The 23,655-nt window shown below is 45.0% G+C and overlaps 1 protein-coding gene across 2 annotated transcripts in view; it reads right to left on the minus strand.

Moving 5' to 3' along the window:
* TAF4 (TATA-box binding protein associated factor 4) overlaps positions 1–23,655 on the minus strand; it is a 105,890-nt gene that overhangs the window by 31,227 nt on the left and 51,008 nt on the right. The window contains exons 3-4 of one of the 2 annotated variants that reach the window (XM_056844995.1): positions 6,058–6,236; positions 1,945–2,064 (exon numbers count right to left, since the gene is read on the minus strand). In XM_056844995.1, the coding sequence (XP_056700973.1) occupies positions 1,945–2,064; positions 6,058–6,236 (299 nt within the window). The remainder of the gene's footprint in view (positions 1–1,944; positions 2,065–6,057; positions 6,237–23,655) is intronic. The other variant, XM_056844994.1, reaches the window with a different exon arrangement.

The raw sequence follows: 23,655 nt of genomic DNA on the forward strand, positions 1-23,655 counted from the left end.
AGGGCTGCCGTACACACAACAGGCACAGGAGATTAATCCTGCAACAACAACAACAAAATCCCACCCTTTTGCTTCTCTGCCACATCCATAGCTCAGCACGTAAGCACAGACCAAGGAAAGGAGTTCATACAATAATTGGTGCGCATACGAACAGGCTGAATTCTGTGACGTGTTTTGAGTTGCTGAAAGCCCTTATTCAGGGGTAAATTCAAACAGCTTATTCAAAGAAATCGCCATCACAAGAGAGCCTCTTCACTGGCTCCTACTGTCTGATGCCTATTAAAGATCTAAAGTAGCTGGATAATTCACAAGGGGTGTCAGAACCGCCTGCAACATCAGTTCAAAGAAGTAAAGCGCCTTTCACCATTCTGTAATTCGGCAGCTCCTGGTAGAAAGTTCTTTTAAAAGAGCATTTGAATAAGACCCTTTGAATGAGACCCTTTGGGAAAAAAACAAGTTTTTCCCCCCTAAAGAGGAGTTTGTTAAGGTTGAAAACAGGTTATTTTAAGGCATGTCTACGGACACTTATTAATGGGTGCTCGTTATTCTTCCTTCGTTTAAGTAATCCAGACAGAAAGCTGCTTGTTGGAGTCGGAAGGGTGGATTGCCAGTAAACTGGCTTATTAGGCTGGTAGTTACGATGCTCGTGCCAATTTCATTAGGTGATGAAATGGACTGAAAATGGGAGGCAAGCACGCAGTACAACAGAGGATTCACAATCTCGGTAAGGGCATGATTACTGGAGTGTCAATGTAACTGAATACAGAAGAGGATGGGAAAGAAAGTCTACACCCGTGATTTTCAGACTTCCTACCTTCTGGGACCTGGATTTGCCTAATGACCAACCCCAGTGCATTCTGGAGGATTTCTGGCACATGGCGTAAGGTGAACTCTCCATTTGCACGGGACACTAGCCAGAAGTCAACCCCATGCCCGTGTAACCTGAGAATGCACCTTGAAGCAGCTTTCTGCAGGGGAAGATCAGCGATGGCAGACAAGCTGCCTTTCTGGGAAGCTTATCTACCATGGATGATCTTCTCAAGGAGGAGAGCCTGACAAATGACCTCGGAACACCGTTGGAGATCCACCGCTCCAATCTCTACACACAAGCTATTTTAACAAACGCATAGTGCACACCTAGGCAGCTTTCACTCCAGGCTACCTCCAATGAAATCAATGAATTTAGCATGGAGTAAGTCAACATAGGGTAGAACAGGAGGTCCGGTGGAACCTCAGAGGCCAACAAAATTTATTCCAGTGCCAAATTTTCTTAAGTCGGAGCTCTCTTCATTAGATTCATGAAGCAGCCATTCTTAAAGACAACAGAACAACAGAAACAACAGAAAAAGGGGGGAGGGGTGTAACATTGAGAGGCCAGTTTAAAACCACACCCAATCAAAAGAGTAATCAGTCCCACTCAGTGGATGTAGACCACTCATACCGGTTGGCAGAGGGGCAAAGTGGTTTTCACCCACTGCCTCTCTGATGGCTTGTTACAAAGAAAAGCCAGCTTAAAACATTTTGTTTATTTATTTAAAACTTGTAAATGCTGCCTTTCCACCCAAATAGGGTCCCCAAGATGGGAACCTCTTTCTCCACCACCAATCCACACCATTTCCCTACGAACGCATTGGCTTCATGGATGGACACCTCATGTATTTGACAACATGAGCTCAAACCTGCAAAAGCTTGCACTGGAAGGAGGTCTGTTAGCTTCTACAGAGCTGCCAGACACCAGTTCTTCTGCAGCTGCAGACTAATAGGGCTGGGTCCATCTTCATAGGGCTGCACCGTAAATCAGGCAGCTCACCGATGAGGGCAACACACATGACAGCTTTGCAACGTCTCTCTAGAACAAGCGCCACTGTAACGCCACCCCGGCACGCAGCTAGCTGCCTACTTCAGCATTCAGAGGCAGGCGCGAGTTTTCCTGCGAAAACTCACCTGAACTACAGGCGGCCGTTGTAGCGTCGTCGTGGGCTGCACCGTTGTCTGTGCCTGTGACACCTGCTTGATTATAGTGGTTGGGGCCACCTGCCGTGCAATGATAGGCGTTCCAGGGGCCTGCAAAAGAATCCCAGGTACAGTCACAGAGAAGAAGCTACGCAGAAAAAACAAACAAACAGTCCGTCTTAACCCACCAGCCCAATAAAGTTGCTGGCACAAAGGATGGGGGGGGGGATCTTTTGACAGAACTCTGCTGAAATTTATCTTGTCAGATTTTCTTCAACCTGTAAAGCCAAGTCCACATTTTGCAATGCACTCCAACGTTTCAGTGGAATAAAGTGGTTTCGAAACAGACAATACACTGAGCTATACTATAACTAGTGTCTCGTTTAAAGTCGCCCTCTTCGCTCTAGCGGCAAAGAAAATTCGGGCTAGGCTGACCCAACGCATTGTTAGAGATCAGAACTGAACTGCATATCCCATTTATGAGTGGTTGACGTGGTAAGATGCGAGATTCTCCATTCACAAAAGGGACCTCTATTCAGGCAAGTGTTAAAAGCTACGATTTCAAGTCATGAGCAATTATGACTTTTGTTAGTTGAATTTTAGATTACTTCCAATGTTTTATGTTCAATATTTTGATAAGTTTCAGTGGTTTAGAGAAATTTCCCCTCTTCCTCCTTGAGTTTTAATTTGGTACTAAAATGTAAATGTAAAATATAAATGTTATCAAAGATAGTCATATGAATTTATAGTGTTTTAGCCTAATGTTTGTAACAGCCTTTGGCCCTATGCAATAAATTTGTACCTTGAACCTACTATAACTAGTGGAGCCGTTGATATTTAAAATGTGTGTGTGTGCACACTTGCGTGTGTGTGTATAAAGTGCCGTCAAGTCGCAGCCGACTTACAGTGACCCTCTAAGGGTTTAAAGGCAAGAGAAGAACAGAGGTGGTTTGCCATTGCCTGCCTCTGCATAGCAACCATGGACTTCCTTGGTGATCTCACATTCAAGCACTAACCAGGGCTGACCCTGCTTAGCTTCCGAGAACTGACAAGATCAAGCTAGCCAGGGCCATCCAGGTCAGGGCACTTAAAATGTACTAAGGGGTTTTGTGGTGGTAAGGAAGCCCTGGCAGCAGGTGGCTGAGCTGTCCTTACATCACAGATGGGCAGGAAAGCCCAAAGGGTCCAAACAAGAAGGGGGGCAGGGGGAGGAGGTGGCACTGAATACGGGGAAGGGTGAGAGAGAAGGGAGGAGATTCTAAAATTAATCTGACACGGCAGAGATCCTGTCAAGATGAATCAATTAAAGGATGTTATGTCAGACTTCAATAAGTTCCAGGTGCCAGGTCGCCACGGCACCTAGAGATTTCATGGTGACACCTAGTATTTTCACCAGTGATTTTATTATAGTGGCTCTTGGCACTCCTTAGAGAATCCGTAGAGATTTCAGGGTGACACCTAGTATTTTCAGCAGTGATTTTATTATAGTGGCTCTTGGCAATCCTTGGTAGAAATGCAAAGCTTATTTTATAATTTCACTTTAAAATGTTTCGTTGTGTGATATTTTTGTTGTGGATTTATACCATTCAGTGGGGGTAGACTGATTCATTTCTTAATCAGTGGCTTTCTAAAATGAATCTGGCTCCTAAATTTGGAGGTTGGCTCGTAGGGTCAAATAAAAGGGCTGAGGCCTGCGTTATATAATTGGAGAGAAGTCTAAATTTGCAAGTCAATTATAGTTTTAATAATATTAAAATCTTATAAAAATTGATCTGTCAAATCTCTGTGACTCTGTCAAGAACCTTGAGAGAGAAACTACCTTTTTAGTGGAAAAGTTGTTCTCCCCAGATCCCAATTTTTGAGATCATCGACGCGCAAACATCATTACTCAATTAAATGCATACAGTTATAGCACACCTTCTTCGCCTCCAAGATGATATATTAAATAAGCCCTAACAGAAAATCAGCAAACTCCAATCATTGTTATCAATAAATCACTATATTAATTTCTTATGAAACAGATAACATGATAAAATTATTAAAGCCAAGACTTTCAAACTTGACCGTTTAAATTCACAGCCATCCACATCTCAGCTTCTAATCCCCATTCGCCTGGCCCAATGATATGGTCAAACAGACCAACGTCAGCAACATCTTTATATTTTACAGTCAAGATGGACTGAGCAGTCGCTTAACTAACCAAGGAGTTCCGTGCTTCCTTGGCACAGATTCCAGATTTTAAAGGAGGAAGAGGGGAGAAGAACATGCAACCCTAATTAGGAAGAATTCTCTAACAGTTAGAACGGTTCCCCAGTGGAACAGGCTTCCTTGGGAGGTGGTGAGCTCTCTTTCCCTGGAAGTTTTTAAGAATGCTGATTCTATTACCTTAAGCAGATGATGAGAGGGAGGGCACCTTGGCCATCTTCTGGGCATGGAGTATGGGTCACTGGGGGTGTGGAAGGGGAGATAGTTCTGAATTTCCTGCATTGTGCAGGGGGTTGGACTAGATGACCCTGGTGGTCCCTTCCAACTCTATGATTCTAAACTTAGCCACAGTTCTGCAGGACCTCTGAAAATCTTCATGGGCGCAACCGTGCCTCAGTACAGCCCATGTGGCTCTCAATGCAGACTCAAGGAGTTCAGGACCCAGAAACACATTGCATGGAAGGCATGCATAACTGTCTCCCAATGGTTTGTTTCTCTAAAATGAACACCACCCTTGGGGGCCTCTAATTGGTAAAGGGGGGTGGAGTTACTTTAACTCTTTCCCTACTGATAGGTTTCCTTTCAAAATTGTGTCCCCCTGCTATTGTTTTTTATTTGCGTGGCAATGAGGGGAGGTACTGTATTTCATTCCCCGTGGATGAGGAAAATAACTTGGGGGAGGGACGTTTCTGAATGAAAACCTGCCAGAGGGGAAATTTTGCTTCCTTCTCCCCTCCACTATGGCTTCTTCAGATGATGATGAAGGAGAAGAGTTGGTTTTTATATGCAGACTTTCTCTACCACTTAAGGGAGACTCAAACCGGCTTACAATCACCCTCCCTTCCCCTCCCCACAACAGACACCCTGTCAGGTAGGTGGGGCTGAGAGAGCTCTGAGACTAGCCCAAGGTCACTCAGCTGGCTTCATGTGGAGGAGTGGGGAATCAAACCCAGTTCTCCAGATCAGAGTCCACCACTCCAAACCACTGCTCTTAACCACTGCACCACGCTGGCTCTCAATCAATCTCACATCAATCTTTCTATCAATCTCACATCACCCTTTGAAATTGTTTGTGCAAGAGTTAAATAGACATGTATTTGACCTCTACCTAACCATTCAAAAGTGTGTCTGCGACAGCCACCTGTTTTAATTTCTTTATTTAAAAAAAAGGGAAATATAGGAAACGGGGGAAACCATAAAGAGCAAAAATTTTACTTCCTGGGGATCTGTGTTAAAATATGAAGAGACGTTAGAAGTGTTTGCCATAAAAATAGATCAGGCTGGGAATTCCAGTGGATAGAAGCTGAGATGGGGTCATAACAAAAGTTATCAGTAATTTCCTACAAACAGTGAAGTGCATGCCCCTCTATAAAAATACACACATGCTTTTCACACCTTTTACAAACCCGTACAAAATGAAAATTCAAATGCCACATTCAAAACAGTGCAAATAAAATTATGTATGCATACTAAGCAAATCTTTGCAAACGTGCAGTGCCGGAATCATTCGTGTCAACAGAAGCACTGAAATTCTGTGGTTACAGGATTTCAGAACACTGTTCGGCACAGGGGCTGCAGCGCTACAGCCAGAAGTGCGTGCAGTAATGTTAGCGTGAACAGTTGCTGCCGTCAGCGCAAGCCATGCTGCACTTGCATTTGGGAATAAAAGCTTCACTCTTCGTTCAAGTGCGGCCGCCCGAAGAGAGCCCTTTGGCCCCTAATGGAGAACGAACGTAGTGGCGAAGGAACTCTGATGAAAAGTCGGCATGGAATGGAGACATGTTTGGCAAGTACGCGCGGGATAAAGAGGAGGGGGGCTCCTAAAAGGCTCGAACCCCTGTCAGCGGCCAGCTCGCCCACTCTCAGTTTTAAGAAAATGGAAGGTTTTATTTTACTTACATTTCTCAGTGAACTGACCTGCACAGTCGAGATCTGGACCGAAGAAGCGCTGGTAGGCGTGGCAGGGCGAGGAGTCATGGTGGTTTGAGACTGGGACTGCGCATGCGCCTGCATTTGCGCCAAGGTGTGTTGAGGGATCATCAGCAACTGGCCGTTCTCGCTGCGCACAAGGACCATGCCTGAGAAGAGACAGAAGAGAAATCACTCATCAGTATTGCCCCCAAGAAACGGGATGCTACTCTAGACTGGAAGTGATCAAATGCAGCCATTCAGTGAAAGGAAAAGATTTAAATGATTTAAAGTGTTTCCCGTATGACTTCTTAGGAGAATTATGAACCCAGGGATATTTATTCTGCAAAGACAAGTTAAGAACGAATCAAACCTGGTTCTCCAGATTAGAGTCCAATGACTTCTTAGGAGAATTATGAGCCCAGGAATATTTATTCTGTACAAGATGGGTTAAGAACGAATCAAACCTGGTTCTCTAGATTAGAGTCCGCCGCTCTTAACCACTATACCACACTTAACCAATATTCCACCAGCTGACATAGCAGCCCTTTCAGTTGTTCAATCTGGCAGGGTCTCCCCACCCCCACCCCAAAATCTTCACTGCCATTCTCTCATCTGAGTAAACTGTACTGTTTGCATTAAGGACATTTTTGATACACTTTCTCTATTTTCAATGGTGGAAGGCTTACCCAGGCCACTTACCATTCAAGAGTTAGCACCCCCCACAACACAGAAGAACTTAAGAGCAGCACTTCTGGATCAAACCAACAGTCCATCCAACAAGTTTTCTGTTGCCCCAGAAGGTCGGACTAGAACCAAAGGGTTGAAATTAAATCAAAAGAGTTTCCAGCTAAACATTAGGAAGAACCTTCTGACAGCTATTCTCTCCAGAATCAGAGGAGCATGCCTATTCTATTAGGTGCTGTGGAACACAGGCAGGACAATGCTGCTGCAGTCGTCTTATTTGTGGGCTTCCTAGAGGCACCTGGTTGGCCACAGTGTAAATGGACTGCTGGACTTGATGGGCCTTGGTCTGATCCAGCATGGCTTTTCTTATGTTCTTATGAGCAGTTCCTCAGTGGGACAGGCTTCCTTGGGAGATGGTGAGCTCTCCTTTTTTGGAAGTTTTTAAGTAGACCATTTGTCAGCAATGCTGATTCTGTGAACTTAGGCAGATCATGAGAGGGAGGGCAGGAAAGGTTGTGTCAGGTTTGGCTCTCGTGGCTCTTTCTTACATTCCCAGGGTAATGCTGATCGCCACTTTGGGGTCAGGAAGCAATTTTACTCCAGGCCAAATTGGCCAGGGATCCTGGAGGGTTTTTGTTGCCACCTTCTGGGCATGGAGTAGGGGTCATTGGGGGTGTGGGGGGGAGGTAGTTGTGAATTTTCTGCATTAAACAGGGGTTGGACTAGATGACCCTGGCGATCCCTTCCAACTCAGTGGTAGAGCCTCTGCTTGGCATGCAGAAGGTCCCAGGTTCAGTCCCTGGAATTTCCTGTTAAAGGGACTAGGCAAGTAGAAGATGTGAAAGACATCTGCCTGAGACCCTGGAGAGCCGCTGCCAGTCTGAGTAGACAATACTGACTTTGATGGGCTGAGGGTCCAATTCAGTATAAGGCAGCTTCATGTGTTCATGTGCTTCTCTATAGGGGAGCAGCTGTGGCTCAGTGGTAGAGCCTCTGCTTGGCATGCAGAAGGTCCCAGGTTCAAGTAGACAATACTGACTTTGATGGGCCGAGGGGCCAATTCAGTATAAGGCAGCTTCATGTGTTCATGTGATCCTATTCTAGTACCTTGAAAGTCACAAGGGGATCTCACAGGATCTGAACCCAGATCTCCCTGGCTCAACTCTAACATTCTATTCACTCCACTATAATGGCTCTCCTACCAACACAGAGTTAATTATTCTGAACAAGCATCTGACTTTCCCCATGCTATTTGCTTTTGAATATAACAGAAAGGGGAGGGGGAATTGCTATTAAACAAGATCTCTATTAGACTTAAACCCGAAACGCCACCAACCAATTAAACACAGATTTCATCAGAAATGGGAGCACAAACAGTGTAACTTCTAAATTAATTTCCCATAACAAATTCAGTTGCAAAAGTGGTTATAAAAACCATAACTGGCCTCCAGTGCATCTGCAGCAGACGGCGCTGCTCTGAACGGCATCCCAGAAGAAAAATAAAATTGAGGCAAATAAGGCAGACATTCCCTGCTCAGCTACACTCCGAATCCAATGCAAGAGTTGCAGTGGGGAGAAGGTTTAAAAGCTAAATTCACAGAGCATAGGCCAAATGGTTTATGGGACCCGACAAAGCTAACAGGGATATTTAAGCATTCACTCACTGCAACATATATAAGATGAGGGCTGGTTCATCACTTGCTCATCACTGCAACATCAAGGGGTGTGGCACATGTGTGAATCGATCTCAGACTGTGCATGCAACAGGAGGCACGCCCACGCAAAGGGGCACAGATATCTGACGAAGATTTTGATCCAAGGATCTCTGCTGACCTTTCGAAAAGCACTGGTGCCTTCTCCATTTTACTTAACTGCTAAATCATAGAATCATAGAGTTGGAAGGGACCACCGGGGCCATCTAGTCCAACCCCCTGCACAATGCAGGAAATTCCAAACTACCCCCCCACACACCCTCATTATATACTTAGAATAATAGAATAGAATCATAGAGTTGGAAGGGACCACTGGAGCCATCTAGTCCAACCCCCTGCATAATGCAGGAAATTCCAAACTACCCCCCCACACCCTCACTATATACTTAGAATAACAGCATAGAATCATAGAGTTGGAAGGGACCACCAGGGTCATCTAGTCCAACCCCCTGCACAATGCAGGAAATTCACAACTTCCTCCCCTCCCCACACCCCCAGTGACCCCTACTCCATGCCCAGAAGGTGGCCAAGATGCCAATTTTCAAACAGTTAGAGCTGTTCCTCAGGGGAACAGGCTTCCTCGGGAGGTGGTAAGCTCTCCTTCCCTGGAGGTTTTTAAGCAGAGGCTAGATGGCAATCTGTCAGCAACGTTGATGCTATGACCTTAGGCAGATGATGAGAGGGAGGGCATCTTGGGCATCTTCTGAGCATGGAGCAGGGGTAGCTAATGTGTGTGGGGAGATAGTTGCGAGTTTCCTGCATTGTGCAGGTAGTTGGACTAGATGACCCTGGTGATCCCTTCCAACTCTATGATTCTGTTCTATGATTCTAAGTATATTTAAGGGAAAGCCAAAACAAGAAGTGAGGGAATACACCAATAAAACTGGGACGCATAAGGATGTGGAGTAAGCTTTCTTGTAATAGTGTGACACTAGAGTTAAGACAGCCAATTTATCACTCCCAGATAGGCATCCGTTTTGCTATCTGCAATCACTGCACCCTTTCAAACAGCGGCATGTATCTCATTCTGTGGAACAAATGTCCCCAAGAAGAGTAGGAAGTATATTTCTTGAGTGCTTTCCTAATATGAAAAGATATTCACTGAATTGTATAAACCCTCTCCTTTCCAACTCCCTTTTCATTGTACATTCAACACAACTGAAAATGCTGTGAATCTGTTTGCCAGCATACTCAGCAAAACATGACCCATAAAACATAAATTAGAAAGAGAGCCATACTTGAACCATCCTCTGCAACAAACACAATGCAGGGGGCTAAAATTTAGCTGTCTTGAATGAGGGCTTTCAAGTTAGGGAAGCAATGCAGGAAGACTACACACACATGTGCATATTTGGCAATTCTTGCAAGCTATCAGGTTCAATTCAAGGTATTGGTTATCATCTACGAATTCCTTAACGGCCTTGGTAACACACACTTGCAGGGCCATCTCTCTAGCTATGCTCCACCTTGACAGCTTCACTCGTCTCAGCAAAGCCCTCTGAGGGTGCCACCCTGCAAAGGAGTAAGACGGTCAACTACCCGTACTTGTTTATTCTCTCCTCGTGGAACGACTTAAGAACATGTTTAGCCAGTGACTTTCTCTTCCATTCTGCTAGCCCAAGATATTCACTTACATTTCACTACTTTTGGTTAACACAAGCTCTGAATGTCTGAGCTCAAACAGTTTTATCAGAGACTGATCACTGGGACTGATTAGGAAGAAAGTGATATTAATCATTCCAGCAGAGTCAATACCCTGAAGCTGGGGCTCTGGGTTTACCGAGTCTTATGTTGTCAATGTGATGAGCCAAGTTATATCCGCTGGACAGGGAAGAGGCAGTCAGCTCAGTTACAGCACAATCCTGTACCTGTCTACTCAAGAGTAAGTTCTACTATGTTAATCAGTGCCTACTCCCCGGGAAATGTGCACAGGAACAGGAACCCCTAGGTGAACAGGTTGCAGAAACATTAACTATATATTCCTTGGTAAGGTATAGATCAGTGGTCGCAAAACCGTGGCTCCCGAGCCGCATGCGGCTCTTTGGCCCCTAGAGTGCGGCTCTGCCACAAATGACCACGTGCGGGCGCGTCGGTCAGTCGGGTGACGGGAAAATAAAAATTAAAAAAAGCACGCTTTAAGCCAAAAGGCAAGTCCCAGTTCAAACCGAAAGCCAGGGCAAGCGGGTCACGAGCTCTATGGAAGCCGCCCCGCCCCCTGATCAGGGTTTGGTTCTTAGCTCTTCAGGGGCAGAGCTTTCTTCTCCCGCCTATGGGAGTTAGTGGGGAGAGGGTGAATGGCGTCTCCCCGCTCCCTCCCCTCTCTTCAGTAGAAGAGGGGGGAAAAATACTACGCCGTGCTTTTCAACCAAGCCTGGGTGCCTCGCCGTCTGGCTTTCCCGAGCCTGTGACGGTTTGAAAGGCAGGCAGGCAGGCGCTCCAATCGGGACGCGCCCCCCGAGGCTCCGAGCGGCCAAGCACCCAAAGGTAAGCGTGCTCGCTGCGGTGCTGAATGAAAGCCGCCGCCACGGGCAGGCAGGTAGGTGGGGAAAGGCGAGCTAGACGGCCGCGTGAGCAAGTTAGGCTGCCGGCGCCTCCTGCTGCTGAAGGGGCTGGAGATGGGGATGGTCCACGCAGAGGCGCCGTCACATGTTTTTCTCCTTGGAGTGAGACGGAGTGTTGGCGGCAGCTGGAGGGGGCTGGACTCATAAACACAGATGCCGCTCCAGCAGCTGCCTGCTGACATTTGGTGTGGAAATGGCACTTTTCTCTCCCTAGCCCCTATATAGTTTAAGTTTAAGAAACTTGGCTCTCAAAAGAAATCTCACTCATTGTACTATTGATATTTGGCTCTGTTGACTAATGAGTTTGCCGACCACTGGTATAGATGAATGTGAAATGTAGCTAAACGGTAATTTTTTAAAGCATTAATGCCTGAGTTAGCAACATATTCTGCACAAAGGTCACATGAGAAATATACTATAATCTGGAAGTTCCCAGACAGTATATTTCCCCCAATGATGTGCAATTAACATAATAACGCATACCATCTAGATGAACATCATGGTGCCAAGTCATAAATGTAATGGTGCCATATTTGTTAGAGAACTATTTATACACAATATACAAATGCTACAGTTAGCCTCTTGAAAAACCATAGAAGGGCTAAGAATGAGATCTGGAAAACAATGGATTTAAAATTTACGTTACATCTCCTTTCTGCTACTAAGCCATGCAAACCACTTTGAATGCAAGGGGAAAAGAGAGATACAAATCTTTAAAATGCATGCTATAATTAAACCACACCAATGCTGTAGATGCACATCACTGCTTCCCAGAATACCTGCACCATGCCACAATTCTCACTTCCTTCAAGTCTCCCCTCACCATTCATGTTCTCTATGAACCCTTAGATACAACACCTTAGCCTTCATGCCCTACAGAACAAAGACTGCATTCAGACGTAACAAAGTCCGGTTTATCGTCAGGTTCGTGGACTCCTTATCTTAGCACTGTCCTTGGGCATGCAGCTGTGATTGAAGACTTCCTGGTTTGAATGATGGTCCAGCAGCCCAGTTTGTAGGGACAAAACCAGCCGCGGCTTGCCATCCGTCACCCAGTAAGGCCGTCATACCAAGCAGGGGTTTGTTTCAATCCAGGAAGTCTTTAATCTCAACACTGCACGTGGAGGGAAGTGACAAGTCACTCTTCTGACAAACCAACCAGAAATTGGTAATTTGCTTGTGAAGTCTGAAAGCAGCCTAGATTCAGATACGTGATTCTTCTCCTGTTTAACCCTGCCTCCACCATACACATTGATGGCACAACAGGTAAGGATCAGTCTTATAGGGTTCTCACCCCAAACAAGAAGGCTTGACACTTATTGACAGGGAGCTCTGATTTGAAGAATTTGAAGCTCTCATTCTCCATGGAAAAGGGTTGCATTATGTGCTTTTCAGCCCGTCCCCTGTCTCCTGCTCCAGGACTGAAGAGCTTTCTTGGAACCACTTCAGCACCCCTCAAAAGGCAAGTATTCTTTAAAATCAGTTAAGTTACTATAGAGGTGGCTTTCTAGAGCATGTCTGCCAGAATCTTTAAAAGTACTTAGAGAATCCAAGCGTTATTTTTTAAATTTTAAACAAATGCCATTTTAGTCCTTTTTCCTTATAAGCATATAAACACAAACACACAAACACTACGGCTCTTTCAGTCAAAATTAAAACAGTTTTCCTTTTAACAACAAATTATCAGAACACAAAAGGCACACTACAAATAAGCACTTTTAAGTCCCACTGGGAATGTTAAGCACATGCTTATCTTTCCCGTTGAAATCAATCCAGAAAGTCCACAATGCATTTGACACAACAGGTTCTGGCTCACAAAAGCTTGTGCTACAATAAATTTTTTAATCTTTAAGCGCCACAAGACTCTTTGTAACTGAAATCAATGGGATTGAAAACGGTTTAACTTTGGCTGGATCGTGCTCATTGAGTGCATTAATTCAGACGTATCGATATAAAAACTTAAGTGCCTCTCACTCCAGAGAGAGGTAATTTTATTCCAGAACATAAATATGAAAGTCATACAAACATTATGCCGTTTCTGGGTCTCAATCCCACATTGATTAAGTCTAGAAAGAAACATAGAATCAGCAGAGATCTTCAACATACTTAGAATCGAAAACAAACACCTGCCGCCCTTGGAAGTATCTATCAAGTACCACATTCAAGTGCCACTTTCAAGAATTTGTCACCACTACTTCAGAGTGGCTTCAGAGAGCGGACTGAAATTCCTAAAAAGCAAAAACTGACACGGCTAAGAGAAAAATGCAAGCACAATAAACTCCAGGCAGGTGAGAGGCAGACAGTACCACCCTAAGGAGAGTTACAGCCTTCTAAACCCATTTAAGTTAACCCATTGAAGTTCACTAGAATCATAGAATCGTGGACAGAATCGAGCGGGTGCAGAGGAGAGCAATGAGGGTGATCAAGGGCCTGGAGACCAAGCCCTACGAGGAAAGGCTTAGGGAGTTGGGAATGTTCAGGCTGGAGAAGAGGAGTTTGGGGGGGGGGCGTGATTGCTTTCTTGAAGTATTTGAAGGGCTGTCGCTTAGAGGAGGGCAGGGAGCTGTTCCTGTTGGCAGCAGAGGATAGGACTCGCAATAATGGGTTTAAATTGTGGGCGGAAAGGTACTGGCTGGATATTAGGGGGGAAATTTTACAGTAAGTGTTGTTCGACGGTGGAATCAGCTACCTGGGGAAGTGGTGAGCTCCCCCTCACTGGCATCTTCAAGCAGAGGCTGGACAAGCACTTGTCAGGGATGCTCTAGGCTGATCCTGCATTAAACAGGGGGTTGGACTAGATGGCCTGTATGGCCCAACTCTATGATTCTATGGTGTAGAAGGTCATAGCAGCTTAGGATGGCACTCTCACACTTGTCCTATGGAGGCTTGGTCAATCTTTCTGCCTTACCATATTACCTTGTCTGCTGAAGAAGCCCACAGTGTCCGCTACGAAACCCTAGCCTCTTGCAGAGGGTTCTGGGGTATAAGAACATAAGAAAAGCCCTGCTGAATCTGACCAAGGCCCATCAAGTCCAGCAGTCTGTTCACACAGTGGCCAGCCAGGTGCCTCTAGGAAGCCCACAAACAAGACGACTGTGGCAGCATTGTCCTGCCTGTGTTCCACAGCACCTAATATAATAGGCCTGCTCCTCTGACCCTTGAGAGAATAGGGATGCATCATGACTAGTATCCATTTTTACTAGCAGCCATGAATACCCCTCTCCTCCTTGCACATGCCTACTCCCCTCTTAAAGCCTTCCAAGTTGGCAGCCATCACCACATCCTGAGGAAGGGAGCTCCACAATTTAACTATGTGTTGTGTAAAGAAATACTTCCTTTTATCAGTTTTGAATCTCTCACCCTCCAGCTTCAGCAGATGACCTCGCGTTCTAGTATTATGAGAGGGATCAAAGCTAATCCCTGTCCACTCTCTCCATACCATGTGTAATTTTATAGCCCTCTATCATCTCCCCTTAACTGCCTTCTCTCCAAGCTAAACAGTCCTAAGCATTTTAAAGAATTGAGAACTTGCCTTAAAACACTACAGTACTTTCCTGGAAGGACTGGTAGTGAACAGGTAAGAAAGTTTATCTTCCATTAATGACTTTTTCAATGAGGAACCCGACAGAGCTCTGAACTAAGTGGGTATGCATTTTTGAGTACACGTGTTTAACACAACATAAAAGATTTATTAATTATACCATCTATACATGGGGTAAGTAAACAGAAAAGATCTGTTAATGCAGTGATGCTTATTTTGGATATAATCCAAAGTTTACATAGATATTCAAAGTTTAATCTACACTTCCCAAAAAATGTTTTAAAGTCGTTTCGGGTGGGTAGCTGTGCTGGTTTTGCAGGAGAAGAACAAGATTTGGAAGACCAAAAAGATTTTCAGGGTATAAACTTTCAAGAGTTAAAGAGCCGTTCTGATGAAGGGAACTTTGACTTATGAAAGCTTACATACCCAGGGAATCTTATTAGCCTTTAAGGGGCTACTGGACTCAAATCTTATTTTGAAGCAGTTTGTCTTAATTTCATCCCAGCCTGACCCTTCTTTCTTTGTAAAATTGTTGCATGCCACCAAATTGTTCCGACACGCTGAAAAAGGTAATGCGGCAACATTACACTAAACAAGAGCCCCCCTCTCCAAATACACAGCTGCTTTATCTTGAGTCAAACACTTGTCCAGCTATAACGGCCTTGTCTGCTCTGAGAGCCAGCGTAGTGTAGCGGTTAAGAGCGGCGGACTCTTAATCTGGAGAGCCGGGTTCGATTCCCCACTCCTCCACATGAAGCCTTCTGGATGACTTTGGGCTAGTCACAGTTCTCTCAGAACTCTCTCAGCCTCCCCTACACCCCCCTGTTGGGGGGGGGGAAGGCGACTGTAAGCCACTTTGAGACTCCTTTCGGTAGAGAAAAGTGGGGTATAAAAACCAACTCTTCTCTTTCTCCTCCTCCTCTCCAGGGCCTCAGGCACCGGAGGGTTTTTCCGTCTCTACCAACTGAAATCCTTTAACTGGAGATGCCGGGGATTGATGCTGGGATCTCCTATGCACAAAGAATGTGCTGCATCACAGAGCAATTGTCAAAACAAAATACTCTTCTTGGGCCATTTCCCGAGGGGGGAAGCGAATGGCCTGGAACCCCCTCTGATGCCATAAAAATAGTGTTAATAACGTGAACAATTACAGCACCTGCCACACACTTCAACAGTGCTATCGAAAATACCGTAGAATACGGCAAGATCAATTGGGCCATAATCTTGCTACGGCGCAACATTAAATTTAAAGGGTTTGAAACTGCCCATAAAGTAAGGATGGGTTGCTACTGCCATACGAAGGAATTACCAAAAGAAAAAGAAAAAAAAGGGAAAGTTTTGCAAAAGACCATAAGCCACTCAGGAGGACAGTTTAACAGAGGAACATGTGCACCACTGGAACAGTTCAAGGATGGTGTAGAACTGTGCTGGACACAGTGGGACTATTCCCATCATTATTTCTGACGTGGAGAAAGCACCACATAAGAAGATAAGAAAGGCCATGCTGGATTAGATCGAGGCCCATTAAGTCCAGCAGTCTGATCACACAGTGGCCAACCAGGTGCCTCAAGGAAGCCCACAAACAAGACGACTGCAGCAGCATTATCCTCCCTGTGTTCCAAAGTGCCTAATATAATAGGCATGCTCCTCTGATCCTGGAGAGAATAGGTGTGCATCATGACTGGTATCCATTTTGACTAGCAGCCATGGATAGCCCTCTCCTCCATGAACATGTCCACTCCCCTCTTAAAGCCTTCCAAGTTGGCAGCCATCACCACATCCTGTGGCAGGGAAGATTTAACTATGCGTTGTGAAGAAATACTTCCTTTTATCTGTTTTGAAGGAGTCTCTTCTCCCCAATATCTGGGTTTGCTAGGTAATATGGCCTTGTGTGCTCCTGTGTTGTAAGAAAATATTTGTGCATTGGATTCTGTTCCTGAAGTAGAACCAAGCTGCTCTAAAAGGACTCCACCAACCTTCTGCCTCCACCCATCGCTACTGTTCCACAGCTTTTCTGCTCTGTTTACAGGGACTGCTGCTACCCTCAAGATCTCTTATGATATTGCACAGGGAGGCAGAAACTGGGGCATCAGAAGCCACTAAGAATAACAGGATCACATGCTGGGCGACGGCCTTGACAGGGGTGTGGAGATGGGATCCATCCTACAGTGAGCAGAAAAGTACTCAGTCCATCAGGAATAATGGGGAGCTCATCTATATGGTGGAAAGTGCTGCCGAGCCACAGCCGACTTATGATGAGCCCATAAGGTTTCTGAGGCCGGAGACAAACAGAGGTGGTTTGCCATTGCCTGCCTCTGGGTAAGAACATGAGAACATAAGAAAGGCCATGTTGGCTTGGTCAATCTTTCTGCCTTACCATATTACCTTGTTTGCTGAAGAAGCCCACAGCGTCCGCTACGAAACCCTAGCCTCTTGCAGAGGGTTCTGGGGTATAAGAACATAAGAAAAGCCCTGCTGGATCTGACCAAGGCCCATCAAGTCCAGCAGTCCGTTCACACAGTGGCCAACCAGGTGCCTCTAGGAAGCCCATAAACAAGACAACTGCAGCAGCATTGTCCTGCCTGTGTTCCACAGCACAATATTATAGGCATGCTCCTCTGATCCTGGAGAAAATAGGCATGCATCATGACTAGTACCCATTTTTACTAGTAGCAATCCTGGTATTCCTTGGTGGTCTCCGATCCAAATACTAGCCAGGGCTGACTCTGCTTTGCTTTGAAGATTTGACGAGATTGGGCTGGCCTGGGCCATCCAGGTCAGGGCACCCATCTATACATAGTTAGCAATTAGATTACTATTTCCAGCAGCACCTGTAATCAACTTTTATTCTTTCTCCATGGGAGAGCTTTTGCACAACCCAAACGCTGGCATGCTCTGCCAAAAAATCAATTACCACCTTGTTGAGAAAACAGCTTTTAACATGAAGTACTTTAGAAACAGTTCACAGTGTTTAGAAACAGTTGTGACTATTGTAATCTCCATAACCGCAGTGGGAGGGAAAGGGTTAGCAGCCAAGCCAAGCCTGGGTTGTTAAAATGTTAGGGTAGCCTCAAAGAGTAAACAGTCAAGAGGACATAGGGAGTTGAGAGCAAAATCGCACCAAGCAGTGGACCGTTCCTAAGATAGGCAAGCCGGCCAGAGCCAAGGTAAGTTCATCAGGCCTTATCCCACCTATTTGATGTGTAAGCTTATGATGCCCAGAAGAAGTCAGACCCAGCTATGTTCTGAAACCCACAAGGAACATATCTGAATGTTTTAAATCAGCCAGGAATGCAATCCAAAATAAACAACCCGAGAAAGCAAACATGAGAATATTCATGGTCAGAAATGATCGATTCAAGAAGAGCAATACATGCAAAGTAACAGTCTGGCTGTACTGCATTCAACCACAGCATTGGTCTTAGACTAAAAGTAATCAGGGTTGGAGGCTATCAAAACCTTCATAATCTCATGCTTTCGTTTTATATCAATATGACTGAGCACCATGTGCATTTTAAAAATATACAGAACACACATACAAACCCTATTCTCCATATCAGTAGCAAGGGGGGGGGAGAAGGAAGAGGAGGAGGAGGAGGAGGAGGAGAAAAGTTCGTTTTTATATGCCGATTTTCTCTACTTTTTTAAAAGGAGAATCAAACCATCTTACAACCCCCTTCCCTTCCTCTCTCCACAAGAGACACCTTGTGAGGTAGGTGGGGCTGAGAGAGTTCTGAGAAAACTGTGACTAGCTCAATGTCACCCAGCAGGCTTCATGTGGAGAGTGGGGAAACCGACCCGGTTCACCAGATTAGAGTCCACTGCTCATGTGGAGGAGTGGGGAAACCAACCTGGTTCTCCAGATTAGAGTCCGCTACTCATGTGGAGGAGTGGAGAAACCAACCCGGTTCACCAGATTAGAGTCCACCGCTCTTAGCCACTATACCACGTTGGCTCTCTCAGTTCAGGTTCCAGCATGCAACTGTCCACTTGACCATTGTCAATGCTCTAAAAAACATTTCTCAGTTTATGCCCTTAACCTTCTAATGACTATCATTAATGTCAAGTAGTGCCTCACTGGCTACGTTTCAGAAAAAGTTAGCCCAAGTGGTTCTCTGAGCCAGTCTTCAGGCTATTTTTTGTTACGGAGAGCTAGAATAGCACAGTGACTAAGAAAATGAATAAACTGTGTTGAGGGAGGACCCAGGTTCAAATCTCACTTGTCCCAGGAGGGTGAACCTATGAAGCTGCCTCTGATCCAACTAACCCAGCACTGTTTTCTCTGACTAGTATGGGCTCTCCAGGGTCTTTTGTCAAGAGAGACCTTTCCACCATAGGCTGAACTATTCCACCTCAGCCCACTCAGGGTCATCCTAAGCAGAGTTACACCCTACTAAATTCATTGAATTCGATGGACTTAGAAGATGCAGTTTTATTTAGGACTGCGCTGTTTAGTGCCCACCCTCCAGACCAAATTGGATAGATGACCTTTTCATCATGGAATCTCTCTGATTTGAAATATCTGGCTGGAAGGTAAGTATGAGAGCAACAGAGGGGCTATTTTTGTCTTATTGTTTCACTATTTAAAATTGTTCTCTGTGTTATTATATTTGTAAGCCACTTAGAGGCCAGCAAGGAAAAAGGACAAAATAAATAAATAAATAAAGCCTGATATTCTTTAATTGGAGATGCAATAGGACCATCAGCATAAAAAGCATGTGCTCTTCTACTGATCAATGGACCCCCCCCCCCCATGTCTTATGAGAGCAGCTCTGCCACAAAACTCAGCACTACCGGGAAAATAATACTGGTCTACTTTACAGGATTGTTGTAAAGATTACAAAAAGTTTAACACACTTGGGAACACTAACTGTGCAATCCTGAAGAGGGGGGGCTGAAAGGAGCGATGAGGCAGCATGACCCGTACAGCGGAGCCAGTGCCACTTATGCTGTCCAAACTGGCACGGACGCTGGCGCAGGGCACAGGACATGCTGCTGTAGGGGAGCCGCGCAGCAGCACCAGCCTCAGGTACCAACGCAGCCTCGCAGGCAGTGTATCTCTGGCGCAAGGGTGGAGCTGCCCTTAGGCCACTTCAAAAGTCCTTTTGGCCTGGGAATGCCCCTTTTGTGCAAGCGCTGAGTTATGCCTGCAAAAAGGCAGGCGTAGCCCTGTGAAACTCTATGGAGAGTTTCACGGGGTTGTCTTTAAAATACCATTTTCGGCTTGCTGTGCTGGGCAGCAAACTGACCAGGGGCGGTCTTCCTGCCTATCTATGATCCAGGAACGGAAACACCCGTCTATCTGCAAGATGCCCTTCACCTCAGGAAGAAAGTGTACATCAGCTGTTCCTCCTGTTGCCTGCAACTCTATGAGATAAGCAGCTAATACCGACTTTTCTGAGACCATCTAGTAAGCCCGGCAACAGCTCTTTTCTCTGCCACTACAAATGTTAGCAATATGCTTTAGAAAGACACGTGTAAGTGACTATGTTAAGGAACAAGCTTAAATCTGAACAAGTAAGTTACAGCCAAATTCAAAATTTAGTTTGATCTGGAATGGGATATACGGGGAACATTTCTGAGAGGATGGAAGTCAAAGTGTTTTGGGATGTCATCTCGACAGCCCAGACAAATGTATGTTTAGTTAGAAGTAAGTCTCATTCATTTTAATGAGACCTACTCCCAAGTAAGTATGCATAAAGGAAGAGTACAATTTCACCTTAAGGCTGGGAATCTAGTTAATTTGCACGTTACACTTTAGGTGTGCAAACTACGAATATTATTTTTGTGTACAGCACAAATTTCTAGTGTGATTGGGACAAATGTGTTTGCAACTGAATGTCCTATAAAATGAGTTGGTAATAGATTTGTCTCGCATAATGTGTGAAAGTGATTTTAGTCCCACTGAACTCAGTGTGACCGCCCTTAAATCTAAATATTCCCCTCTAAGCATTTTTTTGTCTCCCTATTATCCTTAACTCCACTTTCAGAAGGGTCCAGAAGAACCATTTAGTGGTTGTAATAACAGTAATTGTTTAAAATGTATCACATTTAGCTAACTGTCTCAAGTACTGGAGAGAGATGACAGAAAGAACTTTTTCTCCTCCCAAAGTATTTTAATTCATGGGCATCCAGCGAAACTGGTGGGCAGTAGTTTCAGGACAGACAAAAGGAAACACTTCTTTAGACAGTAAGTGATTCAAATGTGGGATTCACTGCAAGAAGATGTAGTGATGGCTGCACACATAGACAGCTTTAAAAGGGGATTGGACCGATTCACCGAGGATAGGTCTATCGGTGGCTACTAGCCATGGTGATTAAAGGGAACCTCCACTTTCAGAGGCAGTCAACCTCTGAATCCCAGTGCCAGGAGGCAACATCAGGGGAAGGCCCCAGCCTCTACGCCCTGTTGTTGGCCCTCCAGAGGAACTGGTTGGCCACTGTGTCAGCAACGCAGGCCAGCAATATATTTACTGAACTAAATATGAGCACCAATGCAGCATTTCCCCCCTTCTTTAAGGGGAAAAAAAGCTCGAACAGGAAAAAGGGTTTTTAATTAGTGATCAAATTGAATTCTTTTCATTAGAACTAAGCAGAAACTGTGGGGACGCAATAGGACCAGGTCTTATTATTACAGTACTTTATTATCTCGTGCTGTTTAAAAATAAAATCCAAACTGGGCTGGATTCATCTTTCATTTTAACCATAAGAGTTATCTTTTTTTAATATTACACAATATTTTTTCGTTTGTTGTGAACCGTTTGTCATACTGCTGCAAACACCTCCATGCATCATTTCCCCCCAAAGCATCACAAAAGCAACATCTGAAGATGAGTAAAAACGCTGTGCACAATGTGTTCTTTTCAGCCGCTCAGTTCTTCTGCACCCTTGAGGTCCACTTTTTGGTGTTCAGAAGAGCTCATCATGAAAAAAATTGCTTTGTATCTTATAATAGAATTTACAGAGTGGGGTTTAGCCCGGGGGCCCCAACACCTTGCCCATGGGCATCTGCCACACCTTTCCTGGCACCCACCAAGTGTTTTTAGAAAGTGGGCAGGGCCAGGTGGGGTCTTGTAACCAGAAGGGCTTCTCACTGGCTGGACAGATTTAAAAGGCATCCTGTTAGACAGAGCTTCTGACTTAAATGATGGAAGAGTTTCTATCACACTCATGCATCACCTCGCTCCCTGAAATTTTGTGGCCGGCTCTGCCTCTTGTGGCAGCCATTTTGTGGCTGTGCCCACCACCCTGTGTCATAATAACAAACCCCCCTACAAGCTCAAAAAGGTTAGAGAGCCTTGGTTTAGCTCCTACTGCTTGGTTCCCACCAGTTCATACAGAAAGTACAATTCTTCCACTTTCCTTTCAGAACCTCTGGCAGAAATATGATTCTGCCTTAAGAAGAATTCCTGCTGGTCATGATACAGGCCCCATATATTTCAACAAGGGATGCCTACAGAGTCTTTTGCCTTTATAATGAATATATACCCAATAGTCAAACTTCAGTGCACACAATTCTCTATTTCTTATGCAACCCACCAGCATGCAAAACAAAAATCTGACTCTCATTTTATTACTCCACATGGAATCTGTCCCCCAAAAAATGTTTCTGGGTGGTATTGCTCCAAGTGATGGAGAGGGAAGAGCAACTTCACAAGTGGCTAACCATGTGGGCTGGCTAAGTTGAATGGAGAATACCCACCAGCAGTCACTAGAATATGCAGCAGGGATGAGGACTCAAAACGGTCAAGTCAAACCATGCGGTACACACCTTTCAAATGTGAGCATCCACATTTTGAGCTACTGTGACACAGAATCCTTTCACAGTACCTAAGATGTGGCCGTATTGACTCCATGGCCGGCACAACTGTGTGTGTGCGTAAAGTGCTGCCAAGTCGTAGACAACTTACGGTGACCCCGTAGGGTTTTCAAGGCGAGAGACTAACACAGGCAGTTTGCCATTGCCCGCCTCTGCGTAGCGAATCTGGTATTCCTTGGTGGTCTCCCATCCCAATACTCATGGGTCAACCAGAAGAGCCACATGACTACTGTGTTTATTTATTTATTAAAACATTTATGTCTTGCCTTTCTTCATGGTTCAAGGTGGCTTCAAGGTTATGCCCTGTACACCACACCACTAAACACGTGCACATATAATAGTATAAGGCAGTGCCTTTTTGCTCCATTCCCCCCTTTCACCATTGTTCAGAATATAATTCCCCCCTTCCCAAGATAGTCTAAAAAAAAAAAACCCTACAATTTTACAGATTGTACATAATCTACAGGACATCACACTTTGCTGAATAGTGGTCCCAATTCCCCACCCCACCCTGGAACCCTAAAATTCCCCCTAGGGGGAATTCTGCCCTTGTTGAGAACCCATGCTATAAGGTATAGCTATTAATATTAAATATGTAACTGTAACATTTTTAATTACCAGAGTACTTTTGTGTGTGTCTCTCTCCCTATCAGCACTAAAACTTAGCTAGCCCCTTTGTAACCAGAGCAAGTGGAAGGGATTCCCTCTACACCTTCTCCTTCTCTCCTTGGAATGAGGCACAGCAGCTCAGGTGAGAGAAGGAGCTCTTCGGGCATCTCATTTCGGGCAGAGAGCGAGCTGGTCATGGAGAAAAGGGAGTAAAACTATGACCTCCGCCCCACTGTGGCCAGCCTGCACTTTTCCTGGGTGGGCACCATGATGGTGGTGGTTTTATTCTCTTTGGCTGTTTGCCCTCCCTCCTGGCAGCTGCCCAGGTGCTGAGCCGCGGATTCAGGAAATTTGCACACCGCCTCTCGAGGTGGCACATAACAAAATCAATCAATGCAATAAAAGAATTAAATAAAACAGATCACCTTAAAAAAATCAGCCAATAAAACAGCCAACCCAGTAGAATAAATAAACGAAAACCAGTCAATTTTGGGGGAAACCAATTAAAGCAAGCCAAGCCAACTAAAAGAGCCAGGACATGAGAGCACAAAACAAACAGAGAACTCTTGAATGACACTAATAGACCAAAACAGACCAAATAGATCATTAATAGTCCATAAAACATACAAATAGGACCCCATAGTTAAAAGCTTGGGTAAA

The sequence above is a fragment of the Euleptes europaea genome, chromosome 2, assembly GCF_029931775.1.
Source record: "Euleptes europaea isolate rEulEur1 chromosome 2, rEulEur1.hap1, whole genome shotgun sequence".
NCBI lineage: Eukaryota > Metazoa > Chordata > Lepidosauria > Squamata > Sphaerodactylidae > Euleptes > Euleptes europaea.